The 27,304-nt window shown below is 38.0% G+C and overlaps 1 protein-coding gene across 2 annotated transcripts in view; it reads left to right on the top strand.

Moving 5' to 3' along the window:
- Positions 1 to 27,304, top strand: part of LOC122801533 (interleukin-1 receptor type 1-like) — a 786,539-nt gene that overhangs the window by 460,986 nt on the left and 298,249 nt on the right. For both annotated transcript variants that reach the window (XM_044070955.1, XM_044070953.1), the window contains exon 8: positions 4,375 to 4,520. In XM_044070955.1, coding sequence (XP_043926890.1) covers positions 4,375 to 4,520 — 146 coding nt within the window. The remainder of the gene's footprint in view (positions 1 to 4,374; positions 4,521 to 27,304) is intronic.

Genomic DNA, 27,304 nt, shown 5'->3' with positions numbered 1-27,304 from the left:
CAGTATCTGTGCAGTGACAGAGACCTGGTTCAAAGCTTCAGAGAGTACCCCTGCATTACCAGGCTATAATCCATACCACATCTTTCGGCCACCTAATCTGGACCGAAACACTAAAGGTGGAGGCCTGTACATATTCATTAAGGATATCCACACCTCCAGACTAGTTGCTCAGCATAATGCATCTGAGATTATCCAAGTGCAACAAACTCTGGGCAGGACCACAATCCAAATTGTAGCTTGCTACAGATCCCCACCATGCCCCAGGATTCCCACTCCTCATTTCTTGATACACTGGAAAATATTAGGGTACAACCTAACACCCTAGTAATGGGTGATTTCAACTACCCCACCATTAACTGGGAAAACTATTCATGTACTAACTCTTGTGCTCAACGTTTTCTGGAATTCATAAATTCCAATGCCTTGGATCAACTTATCCACACCCCCACCAGGGGCAGCAATATCCTACACCTAGTCATTACTAACACGGGCAACCGGTGCTCCACACCAGAGGTCAATTCCTCGTTGGTCAGATCCGACCACAAGCTAATCTCCCTAGACATCCACATCCCTCCCCCAACCCCCATTAGAGAAACCACCGTAAAAAATTTCTCCAAAGCCAACTTCACGCTTCTTAAAACAGAAGTGGCAAACTTCACGACACCCATGCTGATGGACAATAGAGGCATGACTGCTGAATCCTACATAAATGCACTTTAAATGCACTTACACGAGTGCATGGATTGTGCAATCCCTAACAGAACCAAGATGCTATCCTCCAAAAAAAGGAAGCCAATATGGTGGTTCCCTGCCATAAACAAACTCTACAACAGAAGAAAGAAACTGTTGCAAAAAAAAGTAAAATCCCATGATTGGAGGAACTCCCTGGTCAGCCTCAGTAAGAAGCTAAGATCCCTCATAAAATCCTCCAAAGCTAGTTACGAAAACAAAATTGCCACTGACTCTAAAAACAGCCACAAAGCATTCTATAGCTATGTCAAGAATCTCAATGGCAACACTCAGATCTTCTCTAAGTTACAGCACAATGGCACTAAATGTACAGAACCAACTGATATTCCCAACATCCTGGCAGATAGGTTCAGTGCTAACTTTACCCCCCTCTCATCCCCTAAAGGGCCCATCTCTTTACTGTAATCACGGCTGCACAGGTAAAAAACACACTCTCCAAAGCCAAGAACACAACATCCATGGGACCTGATAACATCCCAGGCTGCGTTCTACATGAACTACAGAACGAACTGGCACTCCACCTAAGTACCATGTTCAGTTATTGCCTCACCTTAGACTATGTGCCCACTGAATGGCGCACAGCAATGGTTATCCCACTCCATAAAGGGAGAGCCACCATGGACCCCGGAAACTACTGCCCCATTAGCCTGACGAGCCTGGTCTGCAAGGCTATGTATCATCATGGAACTTATAAACAATGACATTGGTAATCTCCAAACTCTAGACCCCACTCAGTTCGGGTTTATAAAAGGCAGATCATGTCTCCTAAACCTGATAGACTTCTTTGAAGCGGTCATCAAAGCCGTAGATGAGGGTAAGGTGGTTCACACAGCCTATCTAGAACTCGCCAAGGCTTTCAACACCATCCCCCGCTCTGGAATTATAGATAAACTCTCTAAACTAGGTATAAATCCCTGTGTCCCAAGATGGGTTGCCAACTGGCTCACTGACAGAACCCACACTGTGAAAGTAGCAGACTCCAAATCCAACTTCAGACCAGTGACAAGTGGAGTACCACAGGCTTCAGTCCTGGGTCCTCTCCTGTTTGGTATCTACTTCTCTGAAGTGCAGGCTAACACAGAAGGTCTTTGAATAACAAAGTTCACAGATGACTCCAAACTAGGAGCCATAATCGAAACTCCTAGCAATGTGGACATCCTACAAAAGGGCCTCACTGAGACAGATGCCTGGTGTCAAAGCCATGGCCTCAAGCTCAGTGCCAAAAAGTGCATTGTCATCCCTTTTGGTAAAAACTCTGCACCCATGAACTACCACATAGGCGGTAGTCTACTTAATGCCGAAAGTGTGATAAGAGACCTTGGGTTACAGGTGGACAGTAGTCTCTCCTTTGATAATCACATCGCCAGAGTAGTCAAGAAATCCTTCTATGTGGCACACCTCATCGCAAGGAAAAAAGAGGTCATTGTTCCCCTCTACTTGTCACTCATTAGACCCATTATAGAGTACAATGCCCCTTTCGGTATGTACCTCACAAGACATCTACAACAACTGGAAAGGCCACTGAAATACCTCACAAAGAAGATTACTGGCCTCAAACAGATGCCCTACGCAGACCGTTTAAAAAAACTACAGCTTTACTCCGTCGCATACCGCCTACTCAGAGGCGATCTCTGCCTAACATACAGAGCTATGTCAAACGCAGAGCTGTTGGACATGCTCCACTTAAAGAAACCCCAATCCCTCCGAGCTACACTCTCTAGGGACCTAAACCTTGTCACCACAGTAAACAGAACATGCTGGTGGGATAGATTCCTGTCCCAGAGACTTCCCATACTCTGGAACAAGCTGCCTATCTATATGAAACAAAGCTCCTCATTAGCGCTTTTCAAGAAAAATCTTGATGACTTGATGGGAGATAGGAAATTCACCCCAGGGATCACTTCTGTGGCTCTGCTCAACAGTGGTACAGGAAAATAATTTTCTTGGGTGATAAAAGCCAGGGTACCTTTTGGCTAGGCTTATATAGGTCCTAGGGCCAATAGCCTAGTACCTACCTATGAACCTATAAAGACAGTCATTCCAGCCTCATTCCAGTTTCCTCCGTTTATTTCCAGTTTATTCCAGTATTCTACAGTCATATCAATTCTTACAAGTAACTTTTTTCACTTGTAGCACAAGAGAGACTTTCTTTATCTTCTTATTAAATTCTTTGACCTGCAGCACAGTTTCTTTTTTTTCTGTTTTACATTTCCATTTGTTATTTTTAACTCTTGATTACTCTGATAATTTTATCTGCACATAAACAGAAACTGCTGTGTTTGTGCAGAGAACACTTATTTAAAGAGGTACAGTTCTTATAAGAGCTGGTTTTCAAAAGTAAGCTTTTTTATAAGATTAATGAGGAGGACTGATTTTTGAAGCATGACTGTTGACTGCATAACTCATAATTGTGACACACAATGTCTCAGCCAGAAAATCATTTGCTTATCCCATTATTATTTTACTATGTCAAAATTGCTGTTCTTTGTTGTTTGGTTTCTGGAGCTGGAGAAACGGGAAAGAGTAAGTTGTTTTTTTTTTTTTTTTATACCTTTGTGTTTTTTATCTGAGTTTGTGTGAAATCAGAATTTGTGTCTTTTGGGACAAAGCTCACACCTCACAAGATGCAGCAGTAATGGTTGGTATAACCTGTACACTAGTGTATTTTTAGCAATGATTTGGGTCTGCAAGTAGATTCATGTTTACACATTTTAGTTATGATTCTTCATATTTCAACTAAGAGAGGCAGTTAATTATAGTAAAAGCATTGCCTAATTAAAATGCTGTTTGAAGCATATCACAAACACCAAGTGCATGTCTGTTTATGCCATCTAACCTAATTTATAAATGATGGAAATGAAATGGAAAACTGTGCATAGATATCACCACTGCACCCATGATAATCTGGTTATTTCAAAGAATTGAGATTCACAGAGAAAGAATTTATTAATACTCACCACATAAAAATCTAGTCACAGACAGTCTATTTTCTTAACAATTCCACACAGGGTTGATTGTATGGGCAATAGCAGGTGAACTTTCAGAGGCAATTAATTCCTCCATCTATGAGCTGTAAAGTACTGCTGGGTAATCTGGTGTTACTCTTCGCAGATATTATTATTTTCTCACCACTTACACAACACATTTATCTTTTAAGGTCTGGAAAGGGTATCATTAATACAGTGTAATGTGTTGAATAACCAGGAAACTTTATAGATTCATAGAAAGTCATTAGATTTGCAGTTCAGAGGACCACTAAGGAGTCTAACCGATTTTTCCAATTACCTCAGACTTGTGGACAGTCAGACAGTAGGCAAATGGAGACCAGTGGAATTAAATGCTGTACTACAGGAAGCAGACCACTAACATCTCATAATCTTAATCCCCTGCCCTAATTGTCAGACTTAAAAAGGACAGCCACTCTTCATCAGGGAATCAATCCTTCATCTCCTGTGTAGGCCACAATGCTCATGACTATACTAACGAATATGACAATTTGATGTAGCACTATGCTGTTTTCTGGTTATGTACCTATTCATAATCTTACTCCTTCCTTGTTACAGTTCATATTAAAGTCACAGATGAATGCATCACAACAGTTTTATTTTTTTACCTTTCTTATAGGGAAATACTAGTAAATGGAACCAAAATGAAAAAAAATCCTCTTATCTTCTTTGAAGTATTAAATGAGGATTATGGAGTTAATTTTGAATGCATACTGGTGGCTGGTGAAAGACATGTCAGAACATACTTTACACTAAAACCAACAGGTAAGCAAAGTGCATTATTCTGCTGCATTATGATGACAATGGGGTGTGTCCTGGAATATATACTACAGATTTGGTGGTGAGCAAGAAGCTTTGTGCTTTCAAACCCATATACTCTTTTAATTGGTTGCTTTTTTATTCACCTGCTGATTTGATTGAAGTTTTTGCTGCACATTACTTGGTTGCTGAGTTCTTGGACTATAACAGTGCTGGGTCATTGTGCATGTTTTTTACTGCTGGTTTATTGATAGCTTTTCTGTATATGTTGCAAGTTCCATAGACTGTGTGTTAGTTGTGGTCTTTCATGCACTGATTTTGTCATAGACAGTTTAGATCCCTCATTAAATTTGGAAGTCTTTGATAAATTGTGAATTACAGTAATCAAATAAAAACAAATATTGCAACATGTACTTCATCAGTTTAGCTCTTGACTTGATTGCCTTCTGTGTAGCATCTGCCTTGGAATACTGTAGGTGCTTTCATGCAAGTAGGATGTGACATACTTACTGTAAACAGTAAGTGCCCTATCATCAGCTTAATCCTACTTAATTAACTAGTGCTCTCACTGCCCAACTTGCCCTGCTAAAGTGTAGTGCCCTACCAGAGCCTAGCACTAACCCTAAACTTGTCTCAAACTCCCTAACACAAAATCCCTGATCACTGCTTAACCATATAAAACCATTCTTCCTCCCGAAACTTAAAGTCCCCAATTGCTGGGCAAAGTCCACCACTCCATAAATCTAAACTTTTGTCCCACTCCCAAAACTTAGAAGTCCCTCCTGCTACTTAACCTAAAACTTGCCTGATGTTCCTTAACCCTAAACTCACCTTCCATTTCTTAACTCTGAACCTCCCTTCAAACACCCTAAACATAACCCCACCATCTGATCACCTTCTGAATACCTAAGCTATACTCCCACCGCCTCCCAGTATGGCTGCTGCACCTACCTTGCCCAAACTCATATTCAAGGTTGAACAAAAGTGGCAACCTGCAAAAGTTGCCAGATGCTCATTTCCTTGGCTGTTAGATGATGATCTTCAAGCACCTGGGGCTCAGGCACTTGAAAGTCACTATCAAGTTCCATTGGCTCAGGCTACTGTATTAGACTGATCTGTTTGGTCTTTCGGTGTCCATGTGAGCTAGGTGCCACAGTTTCTTTCCATATCCTCCACACATGCTAAGTGAGCCTCCTTATTACTTTTATATATTCATGCAATGTGTAAGTCTGTGTTTGTATCCCACAACAGACTGGCAGGCTCCATCATACCAATATCCATGGATTAAGTGAGTAATCAGAGAATAAAGGAAAGTTGTACAGGTGTACTGGAACCCATTGCACGTAAATGTGATGGCAGCATACCTCACAACTTTCCAGAGTTTGGATGCAAACATCTACTGTTTTCTGAAACATTTGCTGTATCCCTCTTAAAACTGGAAATTATTATGAGAAATTCTAAGTTAATTGAAACAGCATTTAAAAAGCATTAGTAATTTGAAGCTCTTTTTCAAATTAAGTTTTGCTTTGCCCCTACCTCTGGAGGTAAAAGTTGAGAGATATTCACGGTGTGAATGTACAACTGCCACTGACGTGATACCCAGATAGCACAGTGTCACCACTGATGTCAAAATGTCTGACACTGCTGAGATGAAATAATAAGAAGAGACAGAGGGAGCATGTAAGTATATCTTAATAGTAAATTCACAAACTACAGCCTGGTTCCAAGAGTGTAAAGGGAATATGCATTCTGTCCTGGGTCCTCACCCAGACTGGACACGTACAGGGCTGAGTCTTTGGCCAAGCACTTCCAACTGCTCTTTCTCTCTCTGTCTGTCTCTCTCTCTCTGTCTGTCTCTCTCTCTCTCACTGGCTCTGTGAACCAATGTCTTATGGTGCCCTTTATCTATGCTAATTGCTTTTCACACACATTTCTCATCGCTTTCTCCCTCTCTCTCTCTATATATATATATATATATATATATATCTCACACACACACACACACACACACACACACACACACACACACACACACACACACACACACACACACACACACACACACACACACACACACACACACACACACACACACACAGACACACACACACACTGGTAATAGTCCTTAAGCAGTCATCCAATAGTGTAAAGAATGATTACCATCTACGTGGATGAATAAAAGCAGATAAATATTCTTATAAATAAATAAATGCTAGTCAAAAGATCTATAAGGTTCATAAATGAATTTTAATTAAAGGGACAGTCGTCTAAAATTTGGGTCCAACTACAACTAACAAAAATAACACTCACTTTAGCCATGTCACTCACATTCCCACCCACAGTGTCATTTTTCTTTTAAATTTCCTGTAGTTCTTAAATTCCAGTCTTCTTTTGTCTCCCACTGTCAACTGCCCTTTCATTTTGCGTTCCTGTTCCATTTGAATTGGATCTTTGTTCCCAACTCTTCACATGTAATAAGTGTTTGCCACTGTTCAATCCATCTTTTCACTTCTATTTACTCTCCAAATCTTGTTTGTGGCATTGAATTACTTTGTGCATCTTTCTACAGTGTGCATATATATTAAAAGCTGAGCTTGTCTTAAAATAATATTTTTTACTGGAAATGTTAGAAGAATAAGGGGCTTTACGTCATCTTGCACTCTCTGAACAAGAAGTACAAAACTGTTTTGTATCGCATTATTGGCTGGCTGTAATCCTTGTTGCTGTAGCACAAAATCAGCAATTTTGCTATCGGCTCCAGAAAACATGTACAAGTCAGAATTAGGGGCAGTTGAAAGGTATAGACATTCTGATATTCCAATGCTATGCCTGTGCAGCGAACGAGTACATCTCCCAAGACAAACAAGGAGAAGTTGTTGTAAACTGTTGGGCTGTAATGAGGATCCGGTTCTAAGTGTGTAAAACATTACAGTCAGTACTTCCAGTTAATTCCAGCTTGTTTCTGAAAACTGAGCTCCACTTGCATTTCAGACGTTTCTGCCAGACAGTTTGCAGGTACTTCTCCTGATTGCTCTTGATACAAAGTATTGTGCTTTTTTAGATTAGTAACAAGCAGTTTTCTAAGTTTTTAACAATGCATTAATTAATTAATTTTTGTCTTTACTTTGGTGAAAAACGTGTTTTTGTTTTACAGGTTGCCTAGCTATATGTCTGAAGAATATCCCAGTATTAGGGGCAAGCTAATGGTGCAAAACATTTTGCATAAGAATGCATGTTCTGAACAATAATGTATGCCACTATTGGCTAACTTTAAATGTCAGTCATGAAAATTGCAGATTTTAGGAGGAAAGTGGGGCAATGTAACATCGGTACTATAATGTTCTGCACAGTCTGTATGAAATAAAACTTTTAGAAAAAGCTTTGGGAAGGGGTAAATTATAGGATTAAAACAGGTGTTTTAGGATACTAGTTTGTCTGAATGGGTGGAGCTGGGTGATACTGAGGAAGTGGTGTCTGAGTGAGCTGCTTGATAAATAATCAAAATACTAGATCAAACTTGATTACAGGCCTTGAAGACATTATTTTTAATGGATGGAAATAATGCATGCATTGATCTTGTATTTATATCTGTAGGAGGTTCCTGTGCTTATAAATAAATCCATTTACAGGTTTTACTTGTGATAAAGCAATAGGTATTGATGTAGTGTGGGGTAAGAAATTTGGGAAAAGGAATTTCAAAATTCAGTGTCTTTCTTTTACTGACTACATTTCCATCTAGTTTTGTTGAGGAAAGGAAAACTCTGTGATTTATATGACTGCAAGTGTGAATGATGGTGGGACATTAAACAATATTTTAGAGGTTTACTGCAGAAACTGGCCCCAGGATTCATAAAGGGGTTAGCACCGGTGAAGAGATACCCAAAATAATTAGCTGTTTTCTTCTTTTTTTTTAACATTCGGTTTTTCACATAGTGGTGGTAATGTAGCTGGGTATTCATTTAGACTGAATGTCATTACCCTTCGGTGCAATTTAGTTTACAAGTATATTTAACCCTAATTCTGTGAACCATCGACTTTAAAAAACACCACCATTCACACTGCAAAATTCTTTGCCAGTGCTAACTCCTTTATGAATCCTGGAGTGAGTAGGCAGGTGTGCAAGGCACAATATAGTGAATATAACCAATACATATGACGTTAAAGCAGTCGTATAAACATACTATGAGCAAAAACGAAAAGATGATATGGTGAATGAAAGAGAAGGAGATGTCTACATTCTTGAGATGGCAGACTGTTATAAGAAAGATGGCGTAGGAGCTAAAATACAAAGCGTGCTTTATGTGGCTGGTAAGATGGAGGTTTTTCTCACCCTTTGAAGTACTGGAAAATGCAAGGAAGAAATGGATAAGTAAGCCTTAACTCAAGGCATTCCAAAAATACCTTACATGTTACACTGCAGGTAGTGGAAAAGTATTAGATCTGTGTTGAAATTTTGCTCTGTAATACATTTTTAATGAAATATAGAATGCATCTCATACTGGCAAATATGCATATTATATACAAATAGATATTAAAACTTCAAATCTTCTGTATCACGTACTGCTTCACTAAACTGTTCAATCAGTACTTGCAGTACATGTTATATAGATAGGCCCAGGTACTTTATGCAATGCAGTCAAATCGCTCACCTGTATGCTGTCCCACTCATCCCACCTTCTTCTGTCAGCCCTTTGAGTCTCAGCCTAACTTTGCATGATTCATTAAGCAAAGTAGGTTAAAAAAAAAGAAGCAAATCACTCAGTCCAGCATATCCAACTCAACTTCACTCATATCTGCTTCAGTGGATTTAGTTTTAAAACTAAAATGCCATGAAAAAATTGTAGTAACCTCACTTCTAAATGTGAGTGACACAAGAGTGCTACCACATACAAAATATAGGAACTAAAATGTTTTTAAATTTCTTTCTCTCAATTTGATGCCCAGCCCACCAATAAACCATACTTTCAGCTATCTCTAACTAAATTTCAAAGTTATAATCACAAAATCCCTGGAATGAAAAATACATTTCCTGAGCATTTGTATTTCCTAAAATGATGCTTAAACTCAACCCTTTCTGTCATATACCTCTCTGTTCTAATCCCCACACACAAACCTTTTACACTTGTTCTTTTATCTTGACTTCTGTCTTACCTTCCCATTCAGCAGACACTGCCAATACTTTTTCTACATCCATTTGACTTATAGTCAATGCACACAGCTCACCTGCATATACCACATCTTGCAGCATGTCTTTCCTGTCAGAAACATACACCTAAATAAACTTAGAATTTTTTCTAAAGCTACAGTTTTGTCTAACTGCAGTGAGGCAAATAGTACAATATTTTTAGAAAGCACTGAGGCATTCTGGGCTTGGGCAAAACTTTAAGTGACCGTTTTTATAAGATGCCAAGATTTGTAAACATAAATTTAAAATCATATATGGAAAGAGTAGGTTCTGTTAGTATTAACAGAATTATAGAAATGTTTAAGTGTAGGCATTGCAATTAAACACACTGGAAAGAGCGTATATAGAATAGTAAGGGAATGTCATAATTGCCAAAGTAAGATAATGGTACAGTGATATGCGTAAAATGTCAATTATACTACACAGGAAGACCAAAAGAGCCTTACATTCTCTAGTTATGAGCATTACTATGATCGAAAAAAGTGAAGCAAGGCACCAAAATGTAACTAGAATCCACAATGCAGGTCCCTCAGAAAACAGAAAATACGAGGTGACTTGAAGAAATTTTTAATGCACAATCCACAAGCTTTACTAACTACATACACACATAAACGTACTTATAGGACCAGCGTTTTCGTCTCTCCTCATAAAAACTTCATCAGATGACCTAGAATTCTATTTTACCATTTATATACTCCCTCACCTGTATGAATAAACCAATCACATTGTCTAATAGATAATAAAAAGTTGTTTAAACCAATCACTTCCTCTCCTTTTCCCTCATAAGGCAGCATACAATGAAGGTTTTTTTTAATAAAACATTAAATATCATGTTATTACACAAAATTATTTGTTAATAAATAATGAAGTTAAAACATTTCCTTAAAAACATGTTATTACATAAATACTTTCACATTCATTAAATACTTTCATTAAAATACAAAAATAAAAACTATTAAACTTGTTCAAATGTTATAAAAAACAATGTTATTCCACCATCTAGTGGTGTTGTTATGAACTGCATCATAAATAAAAATTACAGCCTAGCAGATCTCAACTTTAGTAATGGCACAATAGATATAAAATTATTTAAACCAGGGGGGCTTGATGCTTCCAGAGTAACTAGCCACCAACGTTCCCTAAACTCTTCTCCTCCCATAACCCACCCCTAATTTCTTTTGGTATTTGTTCCATAACAAGAAAGTTGAAATTTGCTTTTGAGCATACCTTTGTGTGTTTGTATAAAGCGTTTGTTTCCTTTTTGTTCAATATATCATATTTGTATTCGTAGATCCTTCTCTTAAGTCTATGTTCAGTTTTACCAACGTAGAAAGATCTTCATTAAAAATTTCTTCAAGTCACCTCGTATTTTCCGTTTTCTGTGGGACCTGCATTGTGGATTCAGAATTACTATGATATTGAATGTGGAGATGTGACAATCTCATTAGCAAGATGTGGAAGTTTGTAGAAGTTTCAAAAACGTTTTATTTTGTGTCATAGAACAATTTCCACACATGATAAGGGAATATAACTGGGAAATCAAGTTAGAGTGTTATGAATTGTACCAGCAATTATTTAATTGTGACTTGCCTTCCATGTTTGAATGACAGCACATCTTTAAGTAGCATTTTGAAATGCTGCTCTTTTAAGTTATAACACTATGGTGTTCAGATTTTATAAAATTGAACTGATTTTAAATGTGTTCAAATCTTTATTTATTTGGATGCTGGGTCAGCTGGCCAATGTCATGTCATTTTTAGGATATTTAAGCTATTAGTTTTGTAATTATTGTGTACTTAAACTTTGAATAAAAATGGATTGCTTTTATGGACCGGAGTGTGTTTTTATTTTTTGAAGTTACAAACATAGCTGTCACATCCACATTCTCTGCTAAACCCCTAATAAAGCTATCCATATATGCTACATAGAAAAGTAGACTCAAATAAAAACTTACTCAAACTTCCATTAATAAAACCTATACCCTCATCCCATTGTGTAAACTCCCTTAACAAACTTGAAAACCTCTTATGCCTCCTAGTTCATCTATTGTTCTCCAGAAAGACTCATGTTTAATATTACCACAAGCATTCTCTTGACTTAATGTTGAAGAACACACATCAACCTACCCTTTCATTCTGTGATCACTCTAAAAAGAATAAAATGTATTGTGTCCCTTCACTCTACATGTCTGAAACATACTGATTGTGTTAGACAACCTGTTCAGTTTCATATTCAGATATAATGAAAAAAGAACAGCCCTCCAATTATGTATAGCCTGCAAGTTCCCCTTTTTACTAAAATAAAAAAAAAACAATATATCCACTTCACAAAGTCATCAACTACCTTGTTTAAAATACTTTGAAAGATTTCTGTCAGCTCATCCTTCAATAAAGGTCACAAAAATATATACTGTCTAAGACAAACCATCCTAAACTGGAACCTTAATATTTATCTGCTTCTTCTATAACCTGTTACCACTTCCAAAGTAGCCTCTCTACCCTCAGCGCCTCAACACCTGTGCTTCATACTTATCCCCATATGCTGAGAAGTCATGTTCAGTAAACATTTTTTGCCACATATCCTGTTATATATTCACACCATCAGCACCCCTAACTGACATTCCACACTAATCCCCTAATTCTTTTATTGTCATTAATGCTGCCCACAAAACTCCACTGACATTGCTTCTCCAGCCTATGCAACAGAATCCCTTATAGTGTGTTCATAATAAAATATAGAAGCTTCCCATTACTCAATAACGTAGTTTTACCATTTTTTCATAAAAAACTTGATACCACATAACCTCTTTGTAATTATTCATTAAAAACCTTCAAATGTACTACTTTCTGCTGTTGATTTAAATGGTCATAGAATTTCCATTCACTCACCTATAAACCTGGTAAAGTATATTTACACCTGGAAATTTCAAACTGCTCCTATCTCACTGTGTTCCATGAGGCAAAGCTGTTCATCCAAAATTGTTTCACTGGTACAAATTGGCAGCCCTCCTCTTCAACTACTTCCTACAACTCCATAAATAAATAAACAAACTATGTGCTCCCAATTTGACTTTTTCTTGTTACACAGCAAAATGCAGACCAATTCCTTCACTTCTTACCAATACAAATAAACTGCTGCAAACTATACTCTTTATGGAGAGCTGACATATGAACATCATACAGCCTCCAGATCTCTATGAGCTTACCATCCAAATCACCAACCTCCATCCTGTTAGACATACCATCTAACTGTTTCAAAATAAAACAAAATTCACTTTTAAGTTTATGTATAAATGCTATCCATCAGGAAGTCCAGCTAACATAAAAATCCTCCCTCTTCCAATAAACCTACCAAATTCTATCAAAATACTGCTTATACTGATTCTAGAAAACAATCACCGATAAATCAAAAACATCTCTCCCAATCTATCTTGCCCTGACAAGCACTAAAACTGCCAACAACACAACAGGATCTGAAAAAGGGTAACCTTTGAAGTAAACCCACTAATATGCAAACATATTCTTCCATGGACGATTATGTGGAGGACAATTGAAGTCCCCGCCTCTCCACACATGCACAAAGTATAACCCCCACCCCCATTGAATCTAATGACCCACACCTCAGAAACTTCTTGCCTAAAAGTCCCATCCCATTCCCCAGGAGCATATAAATTCAACACCCTAAAAAGGATGACCGTAACCTACGTCAACAAACATAAAATCACCATCCACATCCACACCCCAATTCACAATCTCTGTACTAGTATTAATAACCCACATAAAAACTCTAGAACATTCTACTAAACCAAATAAAAAAATTTAACTCCTTCAACCAGTTACAACGTGTCCTGCTCCATTTATGAAAGAATAATGTAAAGACAAACACTCTCATAACCCTGATCATGTAACCATTCAAAAAACAAATACCATCCTCTGCTCTACTTTCAAACTATTTTCTTTTAAAGTCAAAACATCAACCACAGTTATTTATAGCATTTACTATACATAGAATTTTGCTTTCTTTCTTCATCCCCTAACTTGACAATAAAGGTCCTTCAACAAACCTATTGACAGTAGAACCAATGACATCCCCAGTACAGCAGATTCTTCTTCATCTTCTGAATCCATCCGTAACCATTGTCCTCTGAAGGATCCAAAACCAAAATGGTTATCATGCTGTTCTTTTGCAGCACCAGCAGCCACTGGGGCAACAACAGACCTGTAACACAAGGACTCACTACCTTCTGTTCAGCAACAGCCTACATAACCCACCCCCCCCAGTCCTTATCTTCTTCATATGGCCTTTCGGTGAGACAGTCTGGCCAAAAATGACCTACATCCCCATAACTGATATAGGATGGCTCATACTCCCAAGAGAAATGACCTTTCTCACACAAAAAGTACAAAATTTGTCTGGGCAGTCCCTACCAAAATGCTTTTCATTATGACAAATATAACATTTAGTGGTTAGTTCCTGTATTGCAACACAGCACTGGTAACTTCTAACAGTTATTAATCTATTTAAATAGCACAAATGATTGTCAGTAACATGCAGATCAACAGAAAATTCTCAGCCCCAAGTCCACAGCAGCATTTTGTAATGTTTTATGAACATTAATAGACTTTGGCACATGTAACTTCAACAGCAGTTTGAATATCAGAGTCAGTTAAAGTTTCAGTCTTAAAAGAAAATCAAACTCCACCAACTTCTTATTGTTTGCAATCAAAGCTTAAGAAGAAAAGTTTTTCCAAGGACTAGCGATATGAAGACTCTAGTTTACATAAACAGAAATCATACTTCTTAGCACTTTCTAAGAAAATATTTTATACAAGCTCATTAGAAACCTAAATTAATGCTGTAATCTGCACAGGCTTAAAACTCAGAAACAAGATAAGTCTTACTCCTAAAAAAATGCAAAAAAAAAAAAAAAAAAAGCTGTCCAGTCAATGGTGCTATAGTTCCAAGAAAATATAAACAGGTGGCATTTATGTGTTACTAAATCAAGTGAAGAAATGAAGTCCCATTGTTGCTACTAGCATAGATAAAAAGGATGCTCGGGTGAAATCTCTGCCATGGCTGTTTCTCAGAGGTCTCTGAACACAAGGAACAGCACAGAGTGAATCTAGCTCTCATATACGGCCTTCCTGCAATGATATACCAGCAGATTGTTTCATCTCAGGTTCCTTTTCTCATGTTCCAGTCTAGCCATAAATAAGTTCAGCACACATAGAATTAGAAATTGTAGCTTGAGGCAGATACATCCATTACCTTTCGCAACATCCCAGTCTTTAAACAAGATTAATTTCACTTAATTCAAGTTATGAGGTCATTTATAAAAAAAAAATATATATATATATATATATATATATATATATATATATTTATTTATTATAAATAAATAAATATATATATATATATATATATATATATATATATATATATATATATATATATATATACAGCTTTAGAAAGAGTAAAGCAGGTATCTGCCACCTCTGTCTTAGTGGAATCCCAATTAGCAAACAGATAGTACTCTTAAGCACCCCTTGCCACTGCACAGGGAAATTTCTGTGATGCCTTTTCTCTAATCATTCTGAGTACCACACAAGGTCTTCTCAGAAAAGGCAATATGCTTATTGGTGCTAACCCAGTCAAAATAACATACTGAAATAAACTTATACATACATACATACATGCATAATTTGGTGCCTCTGTACCCTACAACATGCATTCAATCCTCCCAAAATCATTTTCAAAGTTACCTGCTCTCCCTCTCTCTTCTCACTTGCCAAGACTAACAATCCCCCTGGTATTTGGCAAAATGGTCACTATAGTCCTCTTTTGTATGCCCATAATTCTGTAATCTCCTTGACTTTGTGACTAGTCATACTACCCATCCAGTTTTCAACCTTTCCCACTTGTGCCATCCTCATTGCTCATGCCTGTCGCCTCTGTCCCTGGACTGCACATGATCTCTCTCTCTTATCCATCCTGTACTCTTCATAGAAGCCATGTTTAGTGACATTCATCCTCCATGCTTCACTTCTGGTGTTGTGCCTCATTCTGCCCACTTCACTGCTGCTGCTTTCGAGAGCCACTTTTGCATCTGTCTTTTCTTCATCATGTCACTGCTGTCTGTCCTGTTCTACCCCCATTGGTTTCCTTCTTCTTGTCCTTTCTTTCATGGCTATGTCTCTCACTTTCTACTTTTGCATTATTGTGTTCCACCCACTTACCCGTAGTCCTATTATCACCTCGGTTCATTTATTCCAGCCTCTTGTTTAAGAATGCCTTGGTGTAAGGTCACATGGTCTGATGCATTGTATACTAGTGTGTGGTCTAAAATAGTGACGTCAACAGCCAGATGCACACCACTTGAAGTCCATCTCTTCAATGAACCCAAAATATTACATATGTCAAATATAGCTGAAGCAAGATTACGTTATTTGTTAATATTTGAACTATGGAGCAGCTCCAACCTACAGGAAGTTACTATCTGCAAGGTGATTTGGCTGGGAACTGGAACATGTAATATAAAAAGTTTTACTTCTTCCTAACTGCATGTAGAAAAGCTGAAAAGCCTGCAGAAGCACAGCAAGCCACATTTCTGCATGCCATAAAGTATATAAAAGTTCCATTATCTCATTATTTGGTAAAATAAAGGCTATGAACTGCTGATGACCTACTTTCTGTATTACATGGTTTGATTCCTTCAGCCTCCATTTTACCTACTATATAACTCTTAGAGTACAACACTTTACCTGAAAAAGGTTCATGTGGATCAATGCTCTACCATAGTTAAAAACAAATATAAATAAATAAAATAAAACAGATTAACAGTTAGTAAATGTGTATTTTAGAAGTTGGAGTGAGAAAGAGAGAATACAGCTATGGTAAAATAGAATTTTCAGATGTACCGTCAGTTGAGTACGAAAGTCTTCCATATGTTTGCCATTTGTTTTTCAGAATGGCAAAATGTACAACAGAAAGTAATGATGCTTACGTTACTGAATTAAAAAAATAGGCCGAAGGCTGTGCTTTTGGTGAGTTACATGATTAATCAATATAAGACAGAATTGTATGTTGCATATAAAATAATCAGATAAGAAGTAGTAGAGTGCCACAAAAAGCAAATTTAACATTAAATAAAGCTAGAGATATAGGCAGAGTGACTGAAAGTGCTTTGGTAATCGGAGAAGAGTTGGTGGAAGAATAAGAAGTGTATAAAATGGCTTTTGAAATTTAATGGAAGAAATGTGTCAAAAGAAGGATTAGCAGAGTCATGAAAGACATAAAAATGTGTTGCAGTGACCATGAGATGGTTAGAAGCATGCTACAAGGGGACACCCTGCAGATTGTCAGTTGTGTAACAGCTGTAGCACAAATAATGCAGCTAAAGTGTACAAAATCTGAGACATGACTAACTAAAAATAATCTATATGGCAGCACAGATCCACAAAAAATAATTTTTATTTGTGAGGACAGCAGCAGGCATTAAAATAGTTCACAGGGTGCAGAAATGTGACACAGAGAATTCACTGAAACAAGGAGATCCAACAAAGATCTGAACAAAAAAGCTCAAAATAAACAAATATTGATGTTTAAAGTAGATACTGGCAGAGAATGCAACATGATGTGTGATTAAATGTTCAAAGCACCCACTGAGTGAATAAATATCTTAAAATTGTGTATAAAATTGTGTATAAGATGATTGCTTATTTATTCCATAAGGTGGTGTAACTTGGTCAGACATTGCATACTTGCAAATATAAAAGTACAAGATTCCTTCCTAAATAATTTAAATGAAAGCTCCATCAACAATAGGTCATCTGAGTTGTCAGAAACTTGTCATGGTGAAAAGATTCAAGATGGATGGGTAAGGAATGATGCTTTGTTCTATAAATATGAAGACACATTTACTGGTCTGGGGTGTTTTCTATGTTTGCACTGCTTTTGGAAAGATAGACATCTTGCCATTTTAACAGTCGTGTTCTCCAAGGAAAATTTTAGGAGCTCTGAGGTGTAAATCAGAAAGGGAGGTGCACAAATTTTAAAGGCAAATTGTAACTGTATGTATGTTAGGTAGTGGACATGTTCTTTCCATTCTAGACTTTTATGTGCGGTACAGTGGTGGTTATGAAAAGGGGTGCTGGCTGTAAATTTTGCAGCTTCATTGTAACATTGTTCAAGTTTTGCTATTACTGTTGCCTGTAACTTTGTAAGGATAGAAGCACCATACAGAAGGGAAGTAAGGTTTGTGGTTGCTAGAGTACTTCAGATTCATCTGTTAAGGATACTTTTCACTCTGTAGAGTATCCCAAGATTTTGTGGCTCCTTTGAATATAATTTCAAATATGGATGCCATATCTTAGGTTGCCATCTAGTTTTACCCCAATAGTTTAGTATGGGAGACGATTCGATGATGGCCTCATTAAGGGAGAGACGGAGAGTTTTCGGAAAGAAAAGTAGTAATTTGGTTTTCTTTGCATTGACCATAAGTTAGAAGTGACAGACCCATTCTTCAGTGCCTGAAAAAGCTTCTAGGGTGATTTGTTAGAGGTGTGTTAGGCTGTCAGAGGGGCAGATATTTAATTAGTGAAGCTTGTTGGGTGGATGAGTGGAGAGTATTGGTGAGTCTATTAAAAAAGAAAGGGTCAAGGATGAATCCTTGTGGCACAGCAGTGATAACAAGGAGGTAAGGACAGAGAGTGTTGAGCCATTTGATGGATTGTTGTCCATCAGACAGATAGCTATTAAACCACTGAAGGGTAGGATTAGACAGATCAAGAAAGGACATTTCTAGAAGTTTATCATGGCTGACTGTATTGAAAGCCTTTTGACAGATCTAGAAACAAGGAGCAAATTAGTCTTCCACTACCTCTAGCTTTAGTGATGTTTTCTGTGAAGTCAAGGAGTGCAGTGTTAGTGCTATGAGAAGGACAGAAGCCACATTTACTTTAACAGCTGATTCCAAGTACGTTTTTCTAATATTTTACAGAGGGGTGACAAGATTGCAATAACTCTAAGGCACTGGTTTCTCTTGATGAACCACCTTTATGAAAAGGGATCATCTGTGACTTTTCCAAAGGGAAGATACGTGAGACTTCTGGATGGACCTGTTTATGAGTATTGAGATAGGAAGGGCAATACTACTGGCAGCTATTATAACTTATTCACCTGGAAGGTTATATGCTGTGGTGAAGCCTGGTTTAAGGTTATTAAGGATCTGTGTTATATAGGATGTAGGTTTTAAGGTAAAAGTTAAGATACAGGTATGTGGTTGTTGAGAGACGTTAGTAGAGGTGCAGGGAATGTTTTCTGAGGGAGACTATTCTATCTGAAAAAATATGTGTTGAAATAAATAACACTTTCAAGAGGGGTTTTGTTAGTAGATGGATTAAGAGTATATTATTGTTGGATTTCATCAGATGAAATTCTTTTGATATATGTACAAGAAAAAAAGCACTTAACCATTATTAAATTATTTTTGTATGTTGCATGCTGGCATTTTTCAAGAAACTTTGTAGTTTTTGGTTGTTTGTATTTTGCATCTTTCAGTTTTGGCTTGTTGTGTTCAAAGCATAACATGTTAAACAGACTCAGGGTAATGCCATTTTATATACAAAAAAAAATCACATAAGCAATAGAGACAATAATATTGGCATCGGTAACAAGCATAACACTAACAAACCTTTTGCAATGGCATCTAACCAATCAGTGCAGTTCAAAGTAAATCACAAGCTAAACACAAAACATTCTAACCATTTGCAGCCCGGTCACCAATAGTATGCTAACAAAGTGTTTGCAATGGCACCTAAGCATTTAGTCCAGCACAGTGAAATTCAAGCAAATGAATAATATTATAAGCCGAGTATGTTCTGTCAGGTGATTACAAAAGCTGAGTAAGGTTGTCTCTAGCAGTATGGACTGGTTTGTATTTTATCAGTAGAAATAGTTAAATAAACTTATAGTCTAAAATTCTTTCATTAACTGTAATTGAGAAGCAGCATTTACAACTGAACAGTCTACTATTAGTCTCGTGCTAATACTTATTTTAAAGAAGACAATCCCAGTGTCTAAAACTCGGGCTGAACTGTAGTTACTAAAGTAATGCCCACTTTAGTAATGTCGCTAATATTGCTACCCGCAGTGTCAATTTTCTATTAAATTTCAGTCTTGTATTGCCTCCCAGTATCAATTATCATTTGGCTTTGAGTTCCTTTCACATATGAATGGGATTCCTGTTCCCATCTGTTCAAGGGTAATAACTACAGCTGTTCAGTCTAAGTCTTCTTGTAGCTTGAGTTTATATATATATATATATATATATATATATATATGTATGTATGTATGGGTCTACTATACATGATCGAAATTTCAGAAAGCCGAAATCTATATGGCCAAGACCATATGCTCGATTCCTGAAATTTCGAACATGCAAAAAAAAAAAAAAAAAAAAAACATTATTTTAAAGCTACTATGCCCCCCACACCCCCCTTAACTTTAATATACCAACTCCGAGATCACACTACAGTGCAGTAAATAGAAATTCTCCCATTCTGTGCAATGAGGAGCTGTCCGTTCAGAACGTTCAAAATTTCAAAAGTCGAACATATGATCTCGGCCATATGGTCTTTGGCTTTTTGGAATTTCGAACATCTGTAGGAGACCTATATATATATATATATATATATATATATATATATATATATATATATATATATATATATATATATATATATATATATATGCATATATATATATATATGTGTGTGTGTGTGTGTGTGTGTGTGTGTGTGTGTGTGTGTGTGTGTGTGTGTGTGTGTGTGTGTGTGTGCGTGTGTGTGTGTGTGTACAATAAATATGTGTATGTATATATATATATATATATATATATATATATATATATATATATATATATATATATATATATATATATCCATCCGTCTATCATCCTCAACCACTTTTCTCATTTTTACACATGGAGTTGTGTGTATGTGTGTGTGTGTGTGTGTGTGTGTGTGTGTATATTTTATATATAGATATATATATATATATATATATATATATATATATATATATATTTATACACACAATCAAAATGTCTAGGTAACTTTCCTCGACAGTTAGAAGCACAAACATGGAGCGGCAGAGAGGCAAAACTGTGAACACAAGGAGATTGTGTTCGTAGTTTGGAGCATTGGTATTTTGAAGGGCATTGCACTACAGTGGGGATCGGGAAAATTACGTTTTTCCTCACTGTAGTGCGATCTTGGAGTTAGAATATATAAGTAACAAGGGGTGCAGCTGCCCACATGGGTGGCCCCTTGCAAAATGGTAAGATAGCAGATGTTATTTTCAGGATGGTGAGTGGTCGAATTTCCTTCTGTCCTTCGAAGGAATCAACATTTTAAGCAATCATCATGATTTTTTTTCATTCCTCTGAGATATATATATATATATATATATATATATATATATATATATATATATATATATTTTTTTTTTTTTCTTGAGGATGCACAACGAACGAGCAATCGTTCAAAAAAGTTTTAATTTATCGAGCAGTTGTTATGCAGTTATAAGCACAAACTGTTCCTTACATTAATATATTGATCTTTTTCATAACGATCATTCATTGTGCTAGCTGTACTTAGTTTCTAGCAGTTCTGCAAGGGACAATCCCAGTGTACAGACACTGAGCAAGAAAGAGTATAACATTCACAGCACATTAACTAAAATATGGCTGTAGTCAAAAATAGTACTTGTATTCATAGCTATGTTTGGAATTAATGAACTTGCTGTCTGGTTAGTTTCAGATAATTTCAAAATTTGTACCAGAATACATTTTTAAATTTTCTGTGCTGAGTCACTTTTCAGTCTGAGATAATATTGACGTTTCATTTGAGCTGCTCTGATTCATGCATTGTAATTGTTTAACAGGATCAACTGTGATATGCTGCTATAACAACCAAATGGCTCTCACTAAACTGCCACATTATTTCTAAGCAAAACATGTTGTACTTTGGAAGTTGCTAACTTGGCTCAGCTATGTTCAAAATCAAAAGTTGACTGCTTCATATCTACACACGTTTCCTGCACTAAAGGAAATGTACACCAGTCTAAACAACTAAATAAAGGAGCAGCTTGAGTTATGATGCTGTGTTTCTACCTACCAAGTCCACCACTCTTCTGATTTCTTAAGAAAAACTTTGGATTACGCCTTCTTTGGTTTAATTTAATAAACTCTAACAGCTAAACATGTAATTAAACTTAAAACTATTCACATTCGAAGTTGCAAATGAACTGTAAACTGTAGTTATTCCTCCCTGTACTCACACAATGATAAGTGAACACTTAGCACATCGGCATAAAAAAATCTCTGTGGCTTCTTATTTGAAATTCTGTGAATGTAGCTTTTAGTTGTGCTGTTTAACTAATATCTTTAAACAACAGGTAAAAGTTAAAATTAACAAATCAAAAAATGAAATACAACAACCTGATGCGTGTAAAAGTGGTACAGAAATCGCACAGAAAGATCAAACGGAAACCACCTTTCCTCCCACGTTTACTATTTCTGAAATAAACAGGGAAGACAGTTAATTTTATGAAGTTTAAACTGGAAAAGTGTAAGTTACATTCATCTACGGTGATATGAAAGTATAGCACGAACTACAGTAGCAGCAGCTTGTTTTGCTGTATGCTTTTACCACACTTCTGAGGGGGATTCAATTCCTATTATGCTTTTTTATAGGTTCATAGGTTCATAGGTAGGTACTAGGCTATTGGCCCTAGGGCCTATATAAGCCTAGCCAAAGGTACCCTGGCTTTCGCCACCCAAGAAAATTATTTTCCTGTGCCACTGTCGAGCAGAGCCACAGAAGTGATCCCCGGGGTGAATTTCCTATCTCCCATCCAATCATCAAGATTTTTCTTGAACACTACTAATGAGGTGCTTTGTTTGATATAGATAGGTAGTTTGTTCCAGAGTATGGGAAGTCTCTGGGACAGGAATCTATCCCTCCAGCATGTTCTGTTTATTGTGGTGATGAGGTTTAGGTCCCTAGAGTGTGTAGCTCGTAGGGATTGGGATTTCTTTAAGTGGAGCATGTCTAAAAGCTCTGGGTTTGACATAGCTTTGTGTGTTAGGCAGAGATCGCCTCTGAGTAGGCGATAAATGGAATAAAGCTGCAGTTTTTTGAGACGGTTTGCATAGGGCATCTCTTTGAGGCCGGTAATCCTCTTTGTGAGGTATTTCTGTGGCCTTTCCAGTTGTTGTATATGTCTTGTGAGGTACATACCAAAAGGGGCATTGTACTCTATAATGGGTCTAATGAGTGACGAGTAGAGGGGAACAATGACCTCTTTTTTCCTGGATGAGAAACCTTTTGTGATGAGGTGTGCCACATAGAAGGATTTCCTGACTACTATGGCGATGTGATTATCAAAGGAGAGACTACTGTCCACCTGTGTACCAAGGTCTCTTATCACACTTTCGGTGTTAAGTAGACTGCCACCTATGTGATAATTCATGGGTACTGAGTTTTTACCAAAAGGAATGACAATGAACTTTTTGGCATTGAGCTTGAGGCCATGGCTTTGACACCAGGCATCTGTCTCAGCAAGGCCCTTTTGTAGGATGTCCACATCTTTTGGAGTTTTGATTATGGCTCCTAGTTTGCAGTCATCTGCGAACTTCGTTAGCCAAAGACCTTCTGTGTTGGCCTGTACTTCAGAGAAGTAGATATCAAACAGGAGAGGACCCAGGACTGAACCCTGTGGTACTCCACTTGTCACTGGTCTGAAGTTTGATTTGGAGTCTGCTACTTTCACAGTGTGGGTTCTGTCAGTGAGCCAGTTGGCAACCCATCTTGTGACATAGGGATTTATACCTAGTTTAGTGAGTTTATCTATAATTCCAGAGTGGGGGATGGTATCAAAAGCCTTGGCGAGATCTAGATAGGCTGTGTGAACCACCTTACCCTCATCTACGGCTTTGGTGACTACTTCAAAGAAGTCTATCAGGTTTAGGAGACATGATCTGCCTTTTACAAACCCGAACGGGGTGGGGTCCTGAGTTTGGAGATTACCAATGTCATTGTTTATAAGTTCCATGATGATATGCTCCATAGCCTTGCAGACCAGGCTCATTAGGCTAATGGGGCGGTAGTTTCCTGGGTCTGTGGTGGCTCCCCCTTTGCGGAGTGGGATAACTGTCGCTGTGCGCCATTCAGTGGGCACATAGCCTGAGGTGAGGCTATGACTGAACATGGTACCTAGGTGGGGTGCCAGTTCGTTCTCTAGTTCATGTAGAACACAGCCTGGGATGTCGTCAGGTCCCATGGATGTTGTGTTCTTGGCTTTGGATAGTGTGTTTTTTACCTGTGAAGCCGTGATTACAGGAACTTTGCATTCTTTTGGTATAGAGATGGGCCCTTTAGGGGATGACAGAGGGGTAAAGTTAGCACTGAACCTATCTGCCAGGATGTTGGCAATATCTGTTGGTTTTGTATATTTAGTGCCATTGTGCTGTAACTCAGAGCAGATGTGAGTGTTGCCATTGAGATTCTTGACATAGCTATAAAATGCTTTGTAGTTGTCTTTACAGTCAGTGGTGATTTTGTTTTCATAACTAGCTTTGGAGGATTTTATGAGGGATCTCAGCTTCTTACTGAAGCTGACCAGGGAGTTTCTCCAATCATGGGATTTTACTCTTTTTTGCAACAGTTTCTTTCTTCTGTTGTAGAGTTTGTTTATGGCAGGGGACCACCAGAATGGCTTCCTTTTTTTGGAGGATAGCATCTTGGTTCTGTTAGGGATTGCACAATCCATGCACTCATGTAAGTGCTTATAAAGTGCATTTGTGTAGGATTCGGCAGTCATACCTCTATTGTCCGTCAGCATGGTTGTCGTGAAGTTTGCCACTTCTGTCTTAAGAAGCGTGAAGTTGGCTGTGGAGAAATTTTTTACTGTGGTTTCCATAATGTGGGGTGGGGGAGGGATGTGGATGTCCAGGGTGATTAGCTTATGGTCGAATTTGACCAACGAGGAATTGACCTCTGGTGTGGAGCACCGGTTGCCCATGTTGCTAATAACCAGGTCTGGAATATTGCTGCCCCTGGTGGGGGTGTGTATAAGTTGATCCATGGCATTGGAATATATGAATTCCAGAAAACGTTGAGCACAAGAGATGGTACATGAGTAGTTTTCCCAGTTAATGGTAGGGTAGTTGAAATTGCCCATTATTAGGGTGTTAGGTTGTACCCTAATATTTTCCAGTGTATTAAGAAATGAGGAGTGGGAATCCTGGGGCATGGTGGGGGATCTGTAGCAAGCTACAATTTGGATTGCAGTCTTGCCCGGAGTTAGTTGCACTTGGATAATCTCGGATGCATTATGCTGAGCAACTAGCCTGGAGGTGTGGATATCCTTAATGAATATGGACATGCCTCTGCCTTTAGTGTTTCTGTCCAGGTTAGGTGGCCGAAAGGTGTGGTATGAATTATAGCCTGGTAATGCAGGGGTACTCTCTGGAGCCTTGAGCCAGGTCTCTGTCACTGTACAGATGTCGATGTTCTCCATTTTAAGGAGTGCCTCGAGAGAGTGCATTTTGAGATTTAGACTTCTAGCATTGAGTAGCAATACCCTCAGATTCTTCTTGCCTGTACCTGTTAGGGTGGTGAATTTGTCATTTGAACCTTGCCTAAAAAAAGGCACTATAGGGGTGGCTAGAGCCTTAGCCAGTATCCGGAATCCCAGGGGCGACAGGTGCAGGCCATCTCTGGTAATGCATCGTGGCTTGTCGATCATGTCATCCCAGGCAGACAATTACTGGATCCCCTTAGAATGACACCAGAAGCTTAGCCAATTGTTGAAGTCAGTCATTTTGTCCTTGTACTGTGGTATCATTCTGGGTGATGGCAGGATGCTACTCAGGGCTAGGGTCATACCTGCCTGGGCTACAAGATCGGACAGCTCCTCCATGTCCCTTTTCTGTAGTCCAAGGAGGTATGTCTCAGGTCATTCACACCAACATGGATAATGACAGAGTCGTATTTGTACTTGTTGTGGAGTGCATACGTTATGTGGCGGATCCTGGCACCCGACAGGCAGCTGACAGTAACTTTCTCCTTGTTTAGCCTGGTGAGTGGAACATCAGTGTGCCTGACTATAGAGTCACTTATGACTAGAGTGTTGGGTATGTTGTTATGCCTTATGGGCTGTGGTTGAGTGGCACACTGAGTTTGTGGGCTATGTGTCATTTGGGTTGTGTTGGGGGGTGGAGGTTGCTTGTGTTTCTGCTTTGGAGGTCCCTGTTGCTTGGGCAGGTTTTTACTTAGAGCCTCCGCGAATGTAGGTGTGTGTTTTGTGTTTCTATGTGTGTGCTTTGGTGGTGTAGGTTTTGAGGGACTATGTGCTGAATGTGGTGTGGTGCAAGTGTTTACCTTTTCCTCTTGACTGTCTAGTCCAGTCTTGGGTGAAGAGAGCTTTGCTTCCAGTTTGGCTATATAAGTGCATCTCTCACAGGTTGTAGTGTTGGGTGGTAGGAGGAGAGGGTTGTCTGTGTACATGAGGTAATTGCTGCATTGCCCCAAAATGCCCAGATTCATCAGGTAGACAGAAGGAAACACCGGGGGCTGACCCTTAGACATGCCTGGATAGGTGCTTATTTGTTAAGTACTAGAAACTGTTTTCCTCTAGACAGTGAGGAAAGTTGAGTGCTGTAGTAATTTGTAGCTTATTTAGTGCTTACAATAAGTTCCGAACAAGTGCTGAAACAAAAAACTGGCTAGTTCTAAGAAACAAAATTAAGCTAGAAGGCTTCCCTCCAACACAGAAAGGCTTGGGCCCTAGAAGCCTACAAATAGTCCTGGACACAGCAAATCTATATCCAGGCTAGACTACCCACAGGAAAGGCAGGAAACAAGCTTAGAAAAAGTTTTTTTTTTTTTTTTTTTAGTGGAAAGAGAGAAAGGAGTAGCAGAAACTAAGCTGATTGGCTTTCTCAAATGTTCTCCCTGTACTGGGTAGAATGAGGTAATGACACTAGACTGGGAGGCGGGTCCCAGATCAAATTTACACTAGGGGCGGGCAACTGCAAAGCCACCAACTATAAAAACACTATACCAACAGGGAGGGAGGCTGGGAAACTGCAGTAATGTTTCTCAAAGCTGAAAAGCAGCAGTGAGCCTTTAAATGAAAGTTTTAAACAGCTAAAGGAGCCTCTTGAAAAAAGAGTTTAACTGCAACAAGTTATCAGAAAAAAACAACCCAACAGATGCTTAATAAAAGTGGACAATTTCCAGTTAATACCTCACACACAGTGAAACTAGCTAGAAATATCCACAGTACACAAAGTGCTATAAATAACAAAGAAGTAAAGAACAAAATAAACAAAAAAACAGGATACTTAATGTTATGTATTATAGCTCCGAGTTTCCTCAGTGTCCTTCCTTCGATTAGCTCAGTATGAATTTTTCAAATTTTTTTATATCTAGGACCAATTAGCATCTGGGCGTGTGTGTGTTTCCATATCTGCATAATATATATATATATATATATATATATATATATATATATATATATATATATATATATATATATA

This window comes from Protopterus annectens, chromosome 5.part0, assembly GCF_019279795.1.
Source record: "Protopterus annectens isolate FY-2018-M chromosome 5.part0, PAN1.0, whole genome shotgun sequence".
Classification (NCBI taxonomy): domain Eukaryota; kingdom Metazoa; phylum Chordata; order Ceratodontiformes; family Protopteridae; genus Protopterus; species Protopterus annectens.
The sequence above is the reverse complement of the archived record's forward strand: the minus strand, read 5'-3'. Positions and strand labels throughout refer to the sequence as shown.